General features: G+C 47.6%; 5 protein-coding genes across 5 annotated transcripts; 4 read left to right on the top strand and 1 right to left on the bottom strand.

Annotated features, from left to right (window-relative positions):
• Window positions 1–5,138: 5,138 nt before the first annotated feature.
• Window positions 5,139–6,711, bottom strand: N7509_008282 (amidase; the record flags this gene model as incomplete). Its single annotated transcript, XM_056632919.1, has 2 exons — window positions 5,139–6,398; window positions 6,457–6,711. 2 exons carry the CDS (start codon window positions 6,709–6,711, stop codon window positions 5,139–5,141), a joined length of 1,515 nt encoding a protein of 504 aa, XP_056483539.1.
• Window positions 6,712–7,545: 834 nt separating this feature from the next.
• Window positions 7,546–8,262, top strand: N7509_008281 (uncharacterized protein; the record flags this gene model as incomplete). Its single annotated transcript, XM_056632918.1, has 1 exon — window positions 7,546–8,262. The coding sequence occupies one exon, from the start codon at window positions 7,546–7,548 to the stop codon at window positions 8,260–8,262; it is 717 nt and encodes a 238-aa protein (XP_056483538.1).
• A 240-nt stretch (window positions 8,263–8,502) lies between these two features.
• N7509_008280 (Zn(II)2Cys6 transcription factor domain-containing protein) lies at window positions 8,503–11,115 on the top strand (the record flags this gene model as incomplete). The annotated part of the gene is made up of 6 exons (XM_056632917.1): window positions 8,503–8,538; window positions 8,607–9,404; window positions 9,430–9,850; window positions 9,930–10,160; window positions 10,210–10,508; window positions 10,579–11,115. 6 exons carry the CDS (start codon window positions 8,503–8,505, stop codon window positions 11,113–11,115), a joined length of 2,322 nt encoding a protein of 773 aa, XP_056483537.1.
• An 810-nt stretch (window positions 11,116–11,925) lies between these two features.
• Window positions 11,926–12,609, top strand: N7509_008279 (uncharacterized protein; the record flags this gene model as incomplete). Its single annotated transcript, XM_056632916.1, has 3 exons — window positions 11,926–12,059; window positions 12,186–12,477; window positions 12,535–12,609. 3 exons carry the CDS (start codon window positions 11,926–11,928, stop codon window positions 12,607–12,609), a joined length of 501 nt encoding a protein of 166 aa, XP_056483536.1.
• An 873-nt stretch (window positions 12,610–13,482) lies between these two features.
• N7509_008278 (transmembrane amino acid transporter protein-domain-containing protein) lies at window positions 13,483–15,331 on the top strand (the record flags this gene model as incomplete). The annotated part of the gene is made up of 11 exons (XM_056632915.1): window positions 13,483–13,619; window positions 13,676–13,806; window positions 13,861–13,990; window positions 14,041–14,238; window positions 14,295–14,419; window positions 14,469–14,604; window positions 14,654–14,786; window positions 14,834–14,868; window positions 14,970–15,078; window positions 15,128–15,182; window positions 15,267–15,331. The coding sequence occupies 11 exons, from the start codon at window positions 13,483–13,485 to the stop codon at window positions 15,329–15,331; spliced, it is 1,254 nt and encodes a 417-aa protein (XP_056483535.1).
• Between the last annotated feature and the right edge of the window lie 1,309 nt (window positions 15,332–16,640).

The raw sequence follows: 16,640 nt of genomic DNA, 5'->3' as shown, positions 1-16,640 counted from the left end.
CCGTCTTTCTGATGAAGGATCATCTGAATGTATCCCGCAGGAATCGAACCCGGGCCGTTATTAGAAAGCCAATGCAGCAAATTCCATTAGTCCATACAGAGAGAAGTCCCGCCGCGCGGGATTTGCTTAATTATACTCGCAAATTTCCAATTAATCATAACCGCCGTTCTTCCGGGCACATATCCAGCAAGATCAGCGTACTGAGCTCCACAAGTGTCTTTCATTTGATCAGGCCGACACAAAATGATAAATGAAATATGTTCGGAAGAATCAAGCTTTCTATCGCTGTTACTCTGGTGGTTCGTTCCCGATTTTACCGCCGATAATGTGCATAATATCACTGGTCTGGCGATATATATATTGATATTAAGCTGATATACAGCGACACGACCTCAGATACAGAATATCGCCAGAGAGCACGTGACGATGCTCGAGCCGAGAGAATGTCACACAGAAGAGCGACCGGAGTATGTACTAACCTATCGAATCTAATATGTAGAAATCATCATTTCGTACTGTTTATTAACCTTTGCATTCGTGAGGGAAATAAAGATCCCCAATCTGACGGCGATGAGTGTTTACCGTTGGCCACCACTTCACCGCCCGGGAGTCACCCGCACTGCACATCAACATGTTGATTCACGATTCACTGGTCCGGTCCCCATCACCATCATCACCAATTCTCAACCTTCACTCATCTCCAATTCTCACCATCTACGCGCCAACGCCATCAACAAATCAACACCATCACACACCGACACATTAACCACTCACCGTCGAAACTCCGCATCACCCTACATCTGGACGAACCCTGCTGCCACTGCCAGCCAGCAGGGACAAGCATTCGCACCAAGGGAAACTACTTTCGATTTCAGCCGCCACCCAGATTGGCCATCCCGCTATCAGCCATGACTCGATGCTATAATTCACACTACGTGGAAGTGAATGTCCATTCTCGAAGACCAGGGCATGGTTGAGCGCTACAAAGTGCATTGTTCAAAACAGAGCCATGTACGGCGGCATCTGCATACAATACTGAAGTCATTTTACACCATATTTTGTTGGATTCTTGATTCTATCGATTCTTTGGAGCAGGTCTTGGCTTCTTCGAGGACTCCCCCGAATACTAGTCTCTGACACCACGAAGAGGTGCCTGCAATCGTCAGAGGATCAGGACGAGGACCGCGGCACCACAGGTCGCCTAACAAGCACAAATTTGATAAAGCAGGGCTCAAGGCTGCATGGAAGCTCAAGATTATACAATCACAGGGCTCAAGGCTGTGAGAGAGCGCGTTTTTACAGTCACAGGGCTCATAGGCTGTGAGGGGGGCACATTTTTACAATCACAGGGCTCATGGGCTGTGAGGGAGAACCTGTTGACGCAGCACTCTCCTGCGGAGAACTTGGTATCACAGCGGTCTCCTGCGGGTCTCCCTTGGTTTCGCAGCGTGCCTGCACATCGCTAGAGGCCTTGTTCTCGCAGCAACCCCCTTTGAGGGAGTTTGTTGACGTAGAGCTCGTCCTGCGAAGCACCTTTTTACACTCGCGGGGCTCGGGGCAGCGAAGGAGCACATTTTACAATCACATGGCTCATTGGCTGTGAGGGAGCACGTTCTTATATCTCTGGGCTCGGAGCAGCGACAGCCGTGGCCACGGAGACTCTCAATCCCGCAGGCAAGAGAGGGACACCATGACACATCGGAGTGTGAGGACCGAAGTCCTGATTCTTTTGGGCTGGGAATCCGGCCCCTTTTATATTTTTTCGGCTACGCCTCTACCAAGGAACCAGTTGCGCAGATAGTAGCGAGAATCACTGTCTCGTTGATAGGCGTTGAAGTGCTTCAACAGATGCCGAAATAATGGGTTGGGGACTTTGTGGCCGACAGAAATGCTGAGCTGTACCTGCGGTTGACCGGAGGACCCTTTGGTCTCCCTAGAATCAATCCTGTTCATCCTTGGCCCCGCGCCGCTGAATGTTGTTTCTTTCCTGTCTAATCGTAGCCAGGTAATGTTGCCTTTACTAGAATCTTTACTCCCTGGCCCCGCAGGAACTAACATACTCTTAAACTCAGGATGAAGATTTTCTTTCTTTTCGAGGGCATAATCAAAGTCCAGACCTTATTGGAAAGCCTTTCATAGGAAACCGAGCCTAGTTTCCAGGACAGCCATATGCACTGTTGCAGCCAAGACTCACGAGCTATTTTCTTGTGGTCGCCACCCCTCGTAAGATTGCAACGCTACTATCACACTGATGAGACCCTGGATACAAAAAGCACCTGACGGACCAATCAAACACCAGGCGCGAATTTAAACAGACGCAGGTACGGGGTGCGATGCAGATCTCAGCGACGACCCACGGGACCGGAGCTCAAGGAGGTTCTATGTGTGGTCTGGAGAAGAAATTAGAAGGGTTTGCAAAGGTCCAGACACGATCCACAAGCCTGAACCTGACGGGCCGTCAGCGTACCGATGGAACAGGTCTTTGTTGCTTAGGAGGTCGGTTGGGGCAGGTGAGGTATTTGGAATATCCCACATACTTTTGGCAACAGAGATTCGATCCGTGGTCGTGTTCTCCTAGTTGCCCTCGCAATAGCCTGACTGGTGAGGACCTCCGTCGAGTGGGAAGCTGCTGCTTTCTCTATCTGGTCTAGAGCGTTCTAGAAGCTATGTATCTTCTGCAAGAACCTCCCCCCTAATGAGTAAACTCTTTGGCACTCGACACTTCCTCTGCCTATCTGCTCCAATTTGATCGCCAGTCTGACAACTCTAGTAGACAGCGTATGAAAATCTATGCTTATCATCGACACAATGGCTTACGTAAACGGGTCCCCGCCTTTTGCACTGAAAGCCGAGAAACCGATTGTCACGAAAATGACAGAAGCTGTCGATTGCTTTCCGGACGATCATGACCCACCGAGCTGTGGGTCCTGCGCTAACCATTTTCAGCGGCGACGGAATATTCTCCGAGGCTGCACTTTGGCGGAGCGAAAGTCTAATCAAAGGACTAATCGGCGCATATTTTTATCTTTTACTATTTCATAAGACTGTGGTGGTACTAGTGAAGATTATGTCATGAGCTATCTATATGCGTAGTGGTTATAGAAATCGACTATGCGGGTCGCCACAACTGGCAGAACGGCGGGATCCATGGAGAACTCAACACATGAATTCCAACTCGACTGCCATTTAGAAAGAGCTTGATTAAAGCGTTCGATTAAATCAGCGGTAGGCCCGGCGATAATCCCATCAAACAACGAGATCCGTGTCTTTCAAGCCAAATTTGCTGCAAGTTGAATGTTACGGTTTGAAGACTTAGAACAATATATGCCGCGAATATTGTTCGCCGGTATACTTCCTATTGACACCATGTCTCTCATTCAAAACCTGAGCCCGTGCCAGTAGCGTGTGCCAGGCTTTCCTGAACGAGCACAGCTAGTTGGCTGGTCATAGAAAAGGCGTCATATATCACTGGCGGATCTACCCACGACGTGAGCTATATGAGAACTATCAGGGCTTGAGCAATCTCGAGGTCTTTAAAAGTTATGGGATTTTCGGATATTGACTCATTCTGATTGATTGCATTGAACCTGGGAAAATCATCACCAGGAAGTTTGGAATAACTGCGATACTTCGCTATGAGATTGCGCAGAGATTCGGGGTCGCCGCTGTTCGAATTTCTGACTGATGGCAGCTCTTGCCGCAAGATAGAGGGAATAACCCTGCGGGTGTTCGAAAGCATAAAATGCCCCAGCAGTGGCGACAGCCAAAAGAAGCGGAGAAGACATATCATTTGGCGACGTCGTCGGTAAGTGAAGAAACGGTAAATGTGGATCAAAGCCGCGCAAATAATTTGACAGATATCGAGAAAATGCAGATCGGCCTGGAAACTAATATCCACTTGGCTTTGCGTCTGTCAGCTTCTTGACTTTGACTGAAAACCTCTCATAAGCCTGCGCAGATATCGTCCAAGTTCGATCTTCCACTTATTGTCAGAGAGATAAGTCTTGTATAGAAATAGATCAACCTGGTCATTTGGCTTATCCCAGTGGGTGCCTGTGTATGGTGCTTCCCCTGTTTTCTGCTGGGCTATTGGAAAAGTCTCAAGATCCCTAGTCGGGATTAGAATGTCTGTCGAATTTGCGTGGAGTATGTCATTAATGTAATATTCACCACATATACCTTGCTCAGCCGGCGGGAATTGGTGATAAAGAGACGACAGGGCGATATCAAGGTAATTGTTGTTTGTGATTTCGCCCAAGGAGAAGTCAAAGCCTAGGGAGAAACATTGGATGTTATCGGATATTCCATTCGTCATTCCTATACTGCCATCGACCTGATAATTCTCGCTGATATGGTTTCTTGTGTTGACTGAGGGTTCTTGAAATAAAAAGTCTTCCATGAAATCATCTCGAAGATAATAACCCGGTGGATCTAATCAAAATGGGGGACTGGATGTGCCTGAAGTCCTGCCACCCTGTGCAGTTTCACTGGGAAACCCTGATGCCCCGTTTTCTAAAGTGGACAGCGAGCGCTGCTGGGGATCGGCCACGAAAATGAAAGGCGTCGGAGTAGCAAGCTGCATGGGACCAGCAATGGATTTATTCAGTTGGTGATCTTCGAGTAGTTCTTGGTCAGTTTGTCCCCAGTGTGCAAGTCGGGTGTGGCGACCAAGTAAGCCCCTACATCAGGTCAGGAGATGAACCTGGGTAGTAGGGAAGAAATGTCGCACTGTCTGGAAAATATCTTCCCGCGGAAGCATTTAAAGGGTCGTTCCTGAGTATCTTTAGGAATATAAATGTTAGAAACATGGGCGGGTGGACTGAAACGTTTATGACATACGAGTGTGTAGATGACGTTTAAGGTGCTCCTGTCGCTTGAAATGTCTATCGAAAAATTTGCAGGGTGGTACAAGGAGCTTCGGTCGGCCTTTCATGACAGAAGTGTGATGGAAAAAGGTAGTAACAAACTCAATTGACTCGATTGACTCAAATCTCATTTTGGTGAGTTAGTAAGATCGACTCCTATTACCTGGGTAATCGACCTTTTATAGGTTCCTGTATTTTTTACCGCGCTGAATTCAAGTACATCAAGTTTACGGCTCATACTATTTTATAAGCAGAACCGTCAAATAAAAGCAATTATCGAGCCCAAGAATCCTCACAAGGCATCATTCTAGCTTCTAATGTAGCCTCAACACCTCGCGCTAACTCCAAAAGATGCTGCTCTTGATACTCCAGCCCGAGAAGCTCAAGACCAACGGGTAGCCCGTCTTGTGTGAATCCTGCTGGCACACTAATAGCTGGCAGACATGTCTGGCTCGAGAGGAATGTGTTCGTAGGAAACTTCGATGTTTCAATCCGGCCGTTCGTGGCATCTTCAAATCGCGGCGGAGGGATTTGAAGATCAGGAAACACTAACGCGTCTAGGCCAAGGGATGCGATGAGACAGTTTATTTTTCGCTTGAGTTCATCTCGTGCCAATAAACGACTCGCGTATGTGGGTTCCGTGGTCGGGTCCTCAGGGCCATGGGCAGCAGCACTCAAAAGGTCTAGATAAGGCTTGTTGGGCGTCCGCGGCACAATCTCCGCAATGTCTGCTGGCAGATGGGGCTTTGTAGCAAGGAAGGTGTTGATATCGGTACGGGATCTGACGCGGTATGTTTGACTATAGATCATGTAGTGTCTTAAATCCTCGATGTTCACATCCACAAAAGTCACACCAATGCTTTTCAGCTTTTCAAATGCGCTAGCGATGACTCCATTCACGGCCCGACAACTGAGATCATCATCGGAACCGAAGAGCTGTCTCACAACTCCAACTTTTGCTTTTCGAATCTTTTCCCGTCCATTCTCGAGGAAGGCTGTATAGCTTCCTCCTTTAGGAAGTCCCATGGCGGCGGCAGTCGCCGCTAGGCCGGTGAAATCATCTTCAGGATCAAACCCGACCATGCAATCAAGCATTGAAGCACAGTCCCAAACGCTTCTTGCCATAGGACCTGGTGTATCTTGTGTCTTGATCAATGGACAAAACCCGGTTCGGGAAATAAGACCAGGGGTCGGCCGGATGCCAACAAGGTTGCAGAATGACGAAGGCACTCTTATAGAGCCCCTAGTATCCTCACCAACTGCTAGAATTGCAAAGTTGGCGGCTAGAGCTGCTGCAGAGCCACCAGAAGATGCACCGACATCGTGAGCGAGGCTGTATGGGTTCTTGGTGAATTCGTAACCGGTCGCACCGTTCGCACTGAACCAGCAGCAAGCCCACTCTGAGGTCGTGGTCTTGCCAAGTATCACAGCTCCAGCTTCCTTCAATTTAGTAATGACAAACGCATCCTTTTCGGGAACATTGTCTAGTGCCACAGCAGAACCATATGTCGTCACTATTTCCTTGGTGTCGGCCTAATGTGAGGCATCAGCTCTATGGTACTTTTCTTTATATGCCCCAGTGTTTGTTTACCTGATCTTTGACCACGACTGGAATGCCGTGAAGTTTGCCTTTGAATTTGCCAGTGTTCTTAAAATACCGATCCAACTGAGCTGCCTCTTCGAGGGCCGTATTCGACAAAGCCATCATAGCGTTGATTCGAGGGCCGACTTTATCAAATGCCTCAATGCGTTGAAGGAAGGCCCCAACCAGATCTGTCACAGTGAAGTCACCTCGCTTGATCCCCTCGTGGGCTTGCGTAATACTCATTTCTTGAAGTACAACCATGTTGAAAACTTTGGATAATTGGTATGATAGCGGATCGATTTTGTGTAGGGTAGCAAGTCTTGGTACATTCGAACACTTGTGAAATTGTGATTTTCATTCCCTTGATAATAAACACACATTCTTATGGCAAACGCTGCTGCGTATCTTGTATTTGTAATACCTGGTCGTTGCAGCTGAGGCATTATTGCTATTGATCCATGAAATCCCAGCGGACTAAATTCCGCATACGCGACAAATAATTTGCTTATGCTTTGGTGGCGGGGCCTCCACGGAACGATTAGCCCCAGAATGCTATTCTCGAAGGTTAAACCATAAATTTCGGAGCTAAAGATGAGCCGTCACTTGCTTAGATGGCCGACCCGGGCTATTCTCCCAATAGGTGCGTGCTTCTACTTATCAGGCCACTAAGTGGGCTTCTATGGGATAGTCAAACTATAATTGATCCAGAACTCTCTCTTAAACCTTATAAAATCCCGTCTGACTAACAAAGTCTTTTCTGTAGCAACCCTATAGGGAAGCAACGATTGATTTGGAATCCGGCACTTAGTGCATCTCCGGCGGGAATACCCGGGACTTTAGAGCTTATGTGCGGGGTCGATAGGATTCCTGAGGTTCTGGTAGGTAACCACATTTCACCAAGTGGAGAAGAACGTTCACCAGGACTGGGTTGACCTCGCCAAACGCGGGTTCGGGCGGGTTTGGCAAGACTTATGACTGGGTTAGCCCAATGGCCCACGTGAGTTGAGGTTTTTTTTTAAAAACACACCTCGTCAGCCATTATTGACCGACTTATTCCTTACAAGATAATACGGAAGAATTCAACGACAACCAAGAATGAACCCCTCGGCTCTGCAGAGAATCAGCATTCGATGGCTGCCCGAGTCAGCCTATGAGGATACCGAAACAATCGCTCTCAACGTTGGAGGCTACTTTGTTGATTTGAGGTTAAACAAAAACGATGCCACCATCCAATGGAGTCGAGCTGGAGAAAGAATTCTACTCCAAAGTCACCCCGGTAAATTATCCCTGCCGCCTACTCGTATCCTTGCACCTATTCTGAGACTACCTGGTCTCCTAGCAACCTTCCGATGGACCCATATCATAGACTCGCTAGATCTAACCATTCCCGATGAGGCTTACTTCAAAAAACTGCCAAATGGGGATGATCTAGAAATTGGAACTACGCCTTGCCCTTTCAAAGACGGTGTTCCGACTGACTATGAAGAGGTGTGGAGAGATGTTACTTCGACGGATCCAGGAGATATGTGCTGGATTCTACAGAGTGCTGATGGTATAACATTTTTGGGAAGGGTCGGGTCGAATTATCTGGCTATTCAAAAAGAGATAAACGGTGGATTTGCTGCTCGAAAAGAAGATTGGCTTGCTTCCGATGGCTGGCAAGTCTCCTTCGATAGTGATGCCCAACCCAACCTTCCTTTGGCAACCGCTGCAATTGAAGCGATGAGACAGAGAGATTCAAACATGGCTGCAGGGGATAAAATCGATGTTTTAGGTCGACAGTATGTAATTAGAGGCGTACAGAGGACTTGAGCCATATTTCCATGATGTCAGCTTCTAGTTCTTGGGTGGTATGCACGGAGCATCTCAGGATAGTTTTCGAACAGCCTCCGAATGGGGGCGTTCATGACCAATGGATTAAAGTTTTTATTACGAGACCAAGCGTTGGGGTAATTGTCGTGCATCCGACTGGCTGGAAACCACCGCTTACCTCGGAGATTCATAAAGAGGCTGGATATCCCCGGCTCGGATCCTTGTATCTTTTCGCCTTGCATGTCTCATGCGAAAGAACACAGACGAGTGTACCAGGTATGTGGGCCTTGACTCCTTAACCCCCCGCATTTTCCCCTCTGTAGATCCACTGACTCTGTGCCCAGGCTTGTGAGCCTTGTAGAGAGAAGAAAGTGCGCTGTGAGTTGGGATCGGCTGATTGTCCGAATAAACCACCTTGTGCGCGATGCCGCAGAGAGAGCAAACAATGTTTCTTTGCCGCCTCGCGGATAAGGAAGACTGCCAATCGGAAAGCCCAACCTCTTTCGCGAAAGCCCAGGTCTCAACCTGCGACTTTCTTTCCTGATTCGACACCTGTGCCTCATAACAATATTACTCCTCTACAAGAAGAGAGCCAAACATTTACGGGAGATGGACGTGCTGCAGCTGCTTTGCTTGAGGGTCACCCCCGAACCTATCATGACGCATTGACATTGCTATCAGAGGCGTGTGATCACAGTGAGGCTCAAAAGGGGTCGACTGATGGCCCACCAACCAGCCCTCACTCAGGCTTCAACCCGAATCCCACCGACTCACCGCTTGGCATTCATACCGCTAATAGCAACAATAAAGGCACCAATGAGGCCCTTCGCGCCTGGTCAAACCTACGCTTTGCCCGTGGCGGGCTTTTCACAGCAGAGGAAGCGCTGGACATGGTGGATCATTTCTACAAGTTCCAGTCTGCCTTCTCGCCAGTTGTGCCGGAATACTTTCGATGTCATTCCCAACACCCGACGCTGATGGAGGAGGAAACCGTCTTGACAATCACCATATTGATGATTGGGTCGCGATACCGAAAGTGGACAGGACCAGCTGCGGTCGCGCGTTCCTATATCGTTCATGATCGCATTTGGAGATATCTACAGGGGATGATTTCAGGATTGTTTTGGTTAGAGGATCTGTTCGTGGGTGAATTCCCTTCTCTCAAAGGGCCACGACTGGCATACACAGACAGTTGGTCGCAACGGGTTCCGCACGTTGGGAACGTGCGAGGCATTGTTATTGTTGCTGGATTGGCATCCTCGGGCTCTCCACTTTTTGCCCCCCGATGAGGATACGTCGTCGATCGTGATCCCGGAGCCAAAGAGACCGCGCCAGAGTCCTGGTACTGCCGGAGTTTACGGGCCTGGGTCCGGACATGACTGGCTCGCTCGATCGGATCGGTTGTGCCACTCCATGCTTTCCACTGTTTTGATGCTGGCAACCGAGATGGGAATTTTCTCCGAGGATAATTCTTTTTGGCAAGATGAAGCTGGCAACGACCATCTGAAGATAGTTAGTGACCACGAGAGATTTCACCGTATACGGTGCTTGATATGGGTTTACGCGACCCAGCAACCGGGTCGACCAGGTATACACTTCTTCAGCAAACAGGTCCCATGCGACGCTTTTGAAAGATTCAAGCTAACGAAGAACATGGAATATTGTAGGACGAAGAAACCCGACCCCATGCACTACCATAAAAAGCCCCGGCATTAGGAATGACGATGCAACGGAATCCTGGATGCGCGTCGCAACTATCATGAAGAATGCAAACGACCTTCTCTTCGTCTCACCGGGACATACAGGAGAAATAATTCGCAATGGACAGTACCTTCGAATTGTTCGCAGCCTTGGGCCACTTCTAAACGAATCACTCATCGAGTTTGACCATGCCAAGTGTATGTACCAACCATCCCATTGTGTGAATTAACGCTCATTCGAGTCTAGTGGCCAAGCAGACCCGCTATATCTTGAATATTGGGTACGAGTATGCCCAGCTCTGTATCTTCAGTCTCGCTTTACAGGCTGCAATCAATCGAAATCTCCGTGACGGTGCAAGTGGCAGACCGGAGAGCTGTTCACGAGGTGCTTCAACGGAAGAAGAGAAGCATCTAAGGGGAATTGTTACAGCCGCCCAGACTATACTAAGAACGGTCCTCGATGATCTACTTCCCCATGGAAGTCTGACCTATATTCCCGTTCGATCATACTCCAGGCTTCTCGGTGCAGCTTTGACTCTTCTCAAGGTAAGTCGCTCGTCATTTGTCTGTTCCTTTCTCCTTTTTCTTTTCTTCTCATGCTAAAGCGTGGGATTAGTGCTGCGCCGCTGGCATCAACGAGATCGATATACCCACTTCCCTTGATCTAGTCTGGCGAGTCGCTGTTGGTCTTCGCAACTCCGCGGTCGATGATACTCACTTAAGTACGCGCTGGGGTGATCTTCTCGAAACCCTCGCTAGTCGGCTAGAATCGCGCCTGGCCCAACCAACCACACCCAAAGCGTGTAATGTGAGATTCCCATCGTTAGCAACCCCGTCAAAAGATCACCCGGACGTATCTCAGGTCTCCCATGATACACAGCCATCGACAATACATTATGTCCCTCAAGATATACAAGTTAGTGCTGATCTTGGACACATTGATTTTTTGGATCTGAACCGATCAAGTTCAGGAGATGCTAAATGTGACACGCAGTTTGATGCCTGGTCGATGTGGTGGGATGATCAATTCTCCCAGGTGAACCTCAATTACATGCCTTGGTTTCCAACTTTGGGGCTAGTGGGTGGAAGTGATCCCCAGTTCTCAAATGATGCCGGTGATGGCATTTTTGAAAGTACTGGCCCACCTCATTGAGCATTGATTTACATTCCGTCTAGAAAGTCTGACGGCATAGTTGAATATTCCTTTGCTGCCATCTTTCTATAGCTTTTTATACACCTTCTATCCCTCTTCCTAAGGGTCCTTTTTTCGGGTCTTTTCTAGCATTCTTTATAGTATAGCGGCTCATGATTCCTTATTATCGGTGTAGTGGAATGCTTTCAACAAGAGGTGTTTCCAGGCTTTTTAAACACAATTTAGCATCGCCAAGGAACACGTATATCTGCTGCTTGTATATACCAAACCAAGTCATTCCCCTTTAAACCAACTGTGGCTCCATTATGTAAATTTTTCTTTTCATTTTCCTTCGACAAGAGACCTCTCATGTCTTAGATCCGCTTGCCTTTGCCCACCATTTTCTGGCATCTTCAAATACCAGATTGAACAGTGCGTTTGGTCGCACGCAAGTCTTGTGTGACGACTGCTTATTATTGATTTTACAACGGTCTCATATCTGTGGGTCTTAAACTGCAGGCAAATAGAACCTCTCGGGTTAATGGAGTCGGCACGCCCCGGATAGTGCAGGAAAGCGGCTTGATTCCGAGCCGGGTCAGCTCCAAAATGTGGACCTAGTATTAACACGTACGAGTGAAGCAAATAAAGTAGACACGTATTGCAAGATCTAGAATGCTTAATTTTGATTGACGGATGGGTTTATTTTGTTTTCTTCGTTATCTTCACGATTTCAAAAGACTTCCACGCCAGCACACCACGGAACATCCCTCACACTCTCGTTACTGCCACTCTCACTCATAAACAATCTACCGACAGTTTCTAGGTGCCATCATGGGACCTATCCAGCACAAGGCCCTAATCAACGTTGATCTGGGAGAGGGTTTTGGAAATTGGACAATCACTTCGGATGAAGACTTGCTTCCATTCATTGACCATGCCAATATTGCTTGTGGTTTCCATGCTTCGTATGTCTTTCTATTTTTCCTATGTCAAACTCCCACAATTGGAACAGTCGATCAGTCGCTAGAAATATTACGCGAAACAATCTCACCAGCATGGTAGCTTTGGCTCACGCATATCTCTTCGGGTAGTGACCCCCTTATCATGATGGAGGCCGTTCGCAGCTGCAAAGAACACGGCGTGAAAATTGGAGCACACCCCGGTGTGCCAGATCTCCAGGGCTTTGGGCGTTATGAAATGAAACTTTCACAGGACGAACTTACTGCAATCACTATTTACCAGATTGGTGCACTCAAGGGGTTCTTAGACCGGGAGGAAGTCCTCCTTCATCACGTCAAGCCCCACGGATCGCTCTATGAAATGTGCTGCAGAGACTATGAGACTTCGATGGCCGTTTTTAAGGCTATCCCCAAGGGTGTCAAAGTGTTTGGGCTTCCAGGTACTTGTATGGAACAAGCCGCTAAAGATTTAGGACTCTAGTTCGTCGCGGAGTTTTATGCGGATGTCAAGTACAATGCGGATGCTTCTCTCTTGGTCGAGCGCAAAAAGAAGTGAGTGCTTCATTCTTGTTTTTTCTTCCCCTGATATCTAATGTTGTCTTTGTTTCACTGCTGCAGGGCTTGGGATCTTGCCGAGGTCCGAAGAGGTGTCACACAGCAGATAGAAACATGTACTTCTTTTGCAATCGATGGATCAGCCTGTGACCTGCCTGTCAAGGATTACCCCATTTCCATTTGTTGTCATTCCGACGTTCCTGGGTGTCTGGAGTTGGTGAGGGAGACAAAGGTGTTGTCGACACCCTTAATAAGGCGTACTTCCCCAACAACTAGACATATACATAATTGAATAGTCAATGGATTAAACAAATTTGTGACTGTTATACTTGTATTATCTGATCCTGACAAACATATTTCTGTTAATGTTTTCTATCATTCCGTCCCGCGCTCTTTTTTTCAGTCACGATACACCAACTGGTGCAAACCATTAGAGCTTCATAGTATTAAATGTACCCCAAATTCCCCAACACAAGTGACCCCAAATGGCCAGTGAATTCTGATTGGCTACAGCTCAGATACCGGGAAACGTCGTTTGGAGTCGAACCGAAAGAAGAGGTAATCCGATTGGACGGCTCTGTCTTAGCTAACATCTTATCAAATAAACTCTTGATATCAACTCAATGCGGGGTAAAGGAAAGCTAGGGCTCCACTCGCGATAATGACTTGACTACGTGAGTTCTTATTCTGTAGCTAGCCAAGGCAGCTCAGCAGCGCGACTTGATTTGAAAGGAGCTTCAGGCCAGTCTTCCCCGAGTAAATAACCTTACTCGCTTTCTCATCTCCGGTCGTGGTATAAATCCTTCATTTCCACTCCCTACTATTTCTTGTCATACTCCCAGAATTCAGTTGAAGTATCAATTTCGCTTTAATTATGAGCCACTACAAAATCACAGACACGGCAGATCTCGCCATGCAGTCCAGCGTGGATCCCGAATACCCAAAGACTGAAGTAATCGAAGAGAGTCAAAGAGAGGTTTTCAACCACGAGAAATACCGTTCTCTGGGATGGTGAGATTCTGTAGTGTTGATTTTTGAGTCATAAGTCTCTGACTGCAAATTTACAGGATCCAAACAACTGTCATTCTTGTCAAATTATGTTTCGCAACTGGTGTTCTTGCAATTCCATATGCATTTCAAGTCGTGGGATACGCACCGGGGATAATTTTGCTGATATTCTGGGGCGCACTGGCTACATGTGCGAGCTGAATTCTACGTACCTTCCCTTGTATTAGCTAACCGTGACATCTAGACTACGCACACATAATGTTTCGCTTTCGAATGAGATACCACGGTGTGCACAGCATTGCGGATGCGGCGGGGATCATGGGAGGGCCCATTGCTCGTGATATTACCGCTGGCCTCTTCTTGCTGACTTGGATGTAGGTTGTCTTGCGTTGGGCTGAGAAGCTCTCTGGCTGACGAATACCAGATTGGCAACTGGTTCTAGTCTCATCGGATTGTCTCAGGGATTCAAGACACTTGCTAGCAATCATGTTTGCACTGTTCTGTGGACATTGGCTGCTGCTGTGTGTGCCGCATTAGTGGCTAGTATTAAAACGTTAGGAAGGCTGGCAGTGCTGACGTGGATTGGACTGACATCGATCTTTATCGCTGTTTTTATCGTTGTGTAAGATGAAGTCTCTGAGTATCGATTGAGTCCGAGCTAATAAAAATTTCTACTAGAGTCGGGGTTACACAAGTGGATAGACCTGCTGCTGCTCCACTAGAAGGACCATACGAGCTGAAGGTGATGGCTGTCGGATCACCAGCCTTTGTTGCTGGGCTTACTGCGGCTATTAACTTATTTGGTAAGTCATACACACATGAAGGCACTAGCATCATTTTAATAGATGATAGCTGGATACGGGGCCACTCCGACCTTCATGCCGGTTATCTCCGAAATGAAATCTCCGAAATCTTTCAGCAAATCTCTTTTCTCATCCCAGGGATTTCTGGTAATTTGTTACGTCTCATTTGCAATTGTGGTTTATCTGTATGCGGCAATCACCCCTGGCTGAGTGAATTTGTTCTGATTTCCCTAGGTTCTGCGGGCAATATGTCGCAAGTCCATCGCTAGGCAGCGCAGGGGGCACAATCGAAAAGATTGCTTATGGAATTTCAATTCCTGGCTTCATTATGACATCTACCCTCTGGGTTCATCTAGCGTCAAAATTTGTTCGTGATGTGAACTCAGTCAAGAAGCTCATGGCTGATATTTTTAGCTCCTCGTGCGAATCCTGCGGAACTCCAAGCACTTGTAAGATAATAGCATCACCCACTGGACTGTTTGGCTGTGAGTGGTGTCTGAATTCGAACATGAATAGCCTAATTCCGACATATAACTGATAACTTGGCTAGAGGATCGACAATCGGCATCAGCTCTCTTGCTTTTATCATTGCCGAGGCTGTGCCCTTCTTCGGTTATCTTATTGGCCTTATTGGCTCCCTTTGCTGTGCTCCAACATGCGTAAGTACGAGAATAAAGAAAGAAGATTATATCTAACCAAGGAAAACAGTTGATCATCCCTGCTCTTATGGGCCTCTACATGTACTCCGAGGACAACAGTCATGGTATTATGTCAAAGGCAATTTGTGGTCTTCATATATTTACAGTACTACTTGGGTCTTTCTTAACGATTGCTGGTACTTACACAGTGGTGCAGAGTGTTATTGACGCATACCAAGCTGGGAACGTGGGAGGGGCTTTCTCGTGTTCATGAGAGGGAATGGTGCTGGTAAGATAATATGTGTCGGATGTAACGAACCTGGCCTACACCGAACCAGGTCACGTGCACCAGGCCCCCATTTCATATATGCTACTACGTGAGAGCTTCTCTCTCTTCTTTTTTTCTCCAGCTTTATTATTTTTGTCTAAATACTACTTGGTTTTCGACCATTTCGAGTTCTCACATTGTAATAAAGCTCTCTACGCCACCTACTGTCGCACAGATCTCTGTTCATCTGAACGCTGACCTCGACACTACGGTTGCGTCTCATCTCTCACTTTCACCCAACACCCCCACGCCAAGACCGACGATCTACGACCCACGATCGATGATCGATAACCGACTGGGTCTCGACTTGATCCAATGCTGTTATCAATAACTCCAAGCATTCTCCATGGTAAGCCGAAGCTTCCCAATCACTGTCATGGGCCAATATCGCATCGTGGCGGGCAGAGAGGGCCAATATCGCTTGGTGCAGATCAGGAACCAAGGCGAACCATCGGAATTAATCCCGAGGTATCTATACGAAGAACCAAGTTAATTGGAAATCAACTTGTTCTTCTCGTTGTATATATATAACCTAATGTTTCCCTGTGAATAACAATACAATTCATGCCTCTGAACTACAACAGGTTATGAGCCCGGGAGCAACTCTCGGATGCCGTCTCTACTCATCCGAGAACCATCTTGATCATCTTCATTATATATCTACCCCGCTTTCACAGCCATCACCATGCCTGCTCTGGTTCACGACTCGCCCGACCGAGCCGTCACGGCCATCGAGCCTCTGACTGGATGACGCGCGCTGTCGCACGCAGCGGCCCTGAAACGAAGACCGGAACGAGAAAATTGGTGACCAGATCAGACTGTCACATTCGTCATGTTTGCACTCCAATTCTCCATAGTGTCCTTTTCAAGGTCCTGCAGTCGGCGCATCTCGTCTAACAATTGAGGATCGGGCTGAAAGCCCAAATCTCCCATTTCAATTTTTCGTAGGAGGTGAAGCCCTCTCAGCGATCGCAGCCGTGACAGCTGCACATACGTGGAGCAGAATTTCTTATGATGATCGTGGCGTCGCTCTTTAGGGTTGACTTTCAGATCGAGAATTGCAGTTGTGAGTGTCGAGCCCTGCACTTTGTAGTCGGTCAAACAGAAAGCGGGGCAGAGTGGCACCTGTTTCCGTCGAACTGAGTAACCTTTTATCGTGATGGATCTCTCTAAAGGAAACACAGGCATGACAGTGGGTTCGAGATGTGTGAATGTGGCAGCCTTCGGCTTATGCGGTCTGAATAGAACACACGCC

Source organism: Penicillium cosmopolitanum (genome assembly GCF_028827165.1).
Source record: "Penicillium cosmopolitanum strain IBT 29677 chromosome Unknown utg000009l:1.0-9042332.0:1.0-9050551.0, whole genome shotgun sequence".
Classification (NCBI taxonomy): Eukaryota; Fungi; Ascomycota; class Eurotiomycetes; order Eurotiales; family Aspergillaceae; genus Penicillium; species Penicillium cosmopolitanum.
The sequence above is the reverse complement of the archived record's forward strand: the minus strand, read 5'-3'. Positions and strand labels throughout refer to the sequence as shown.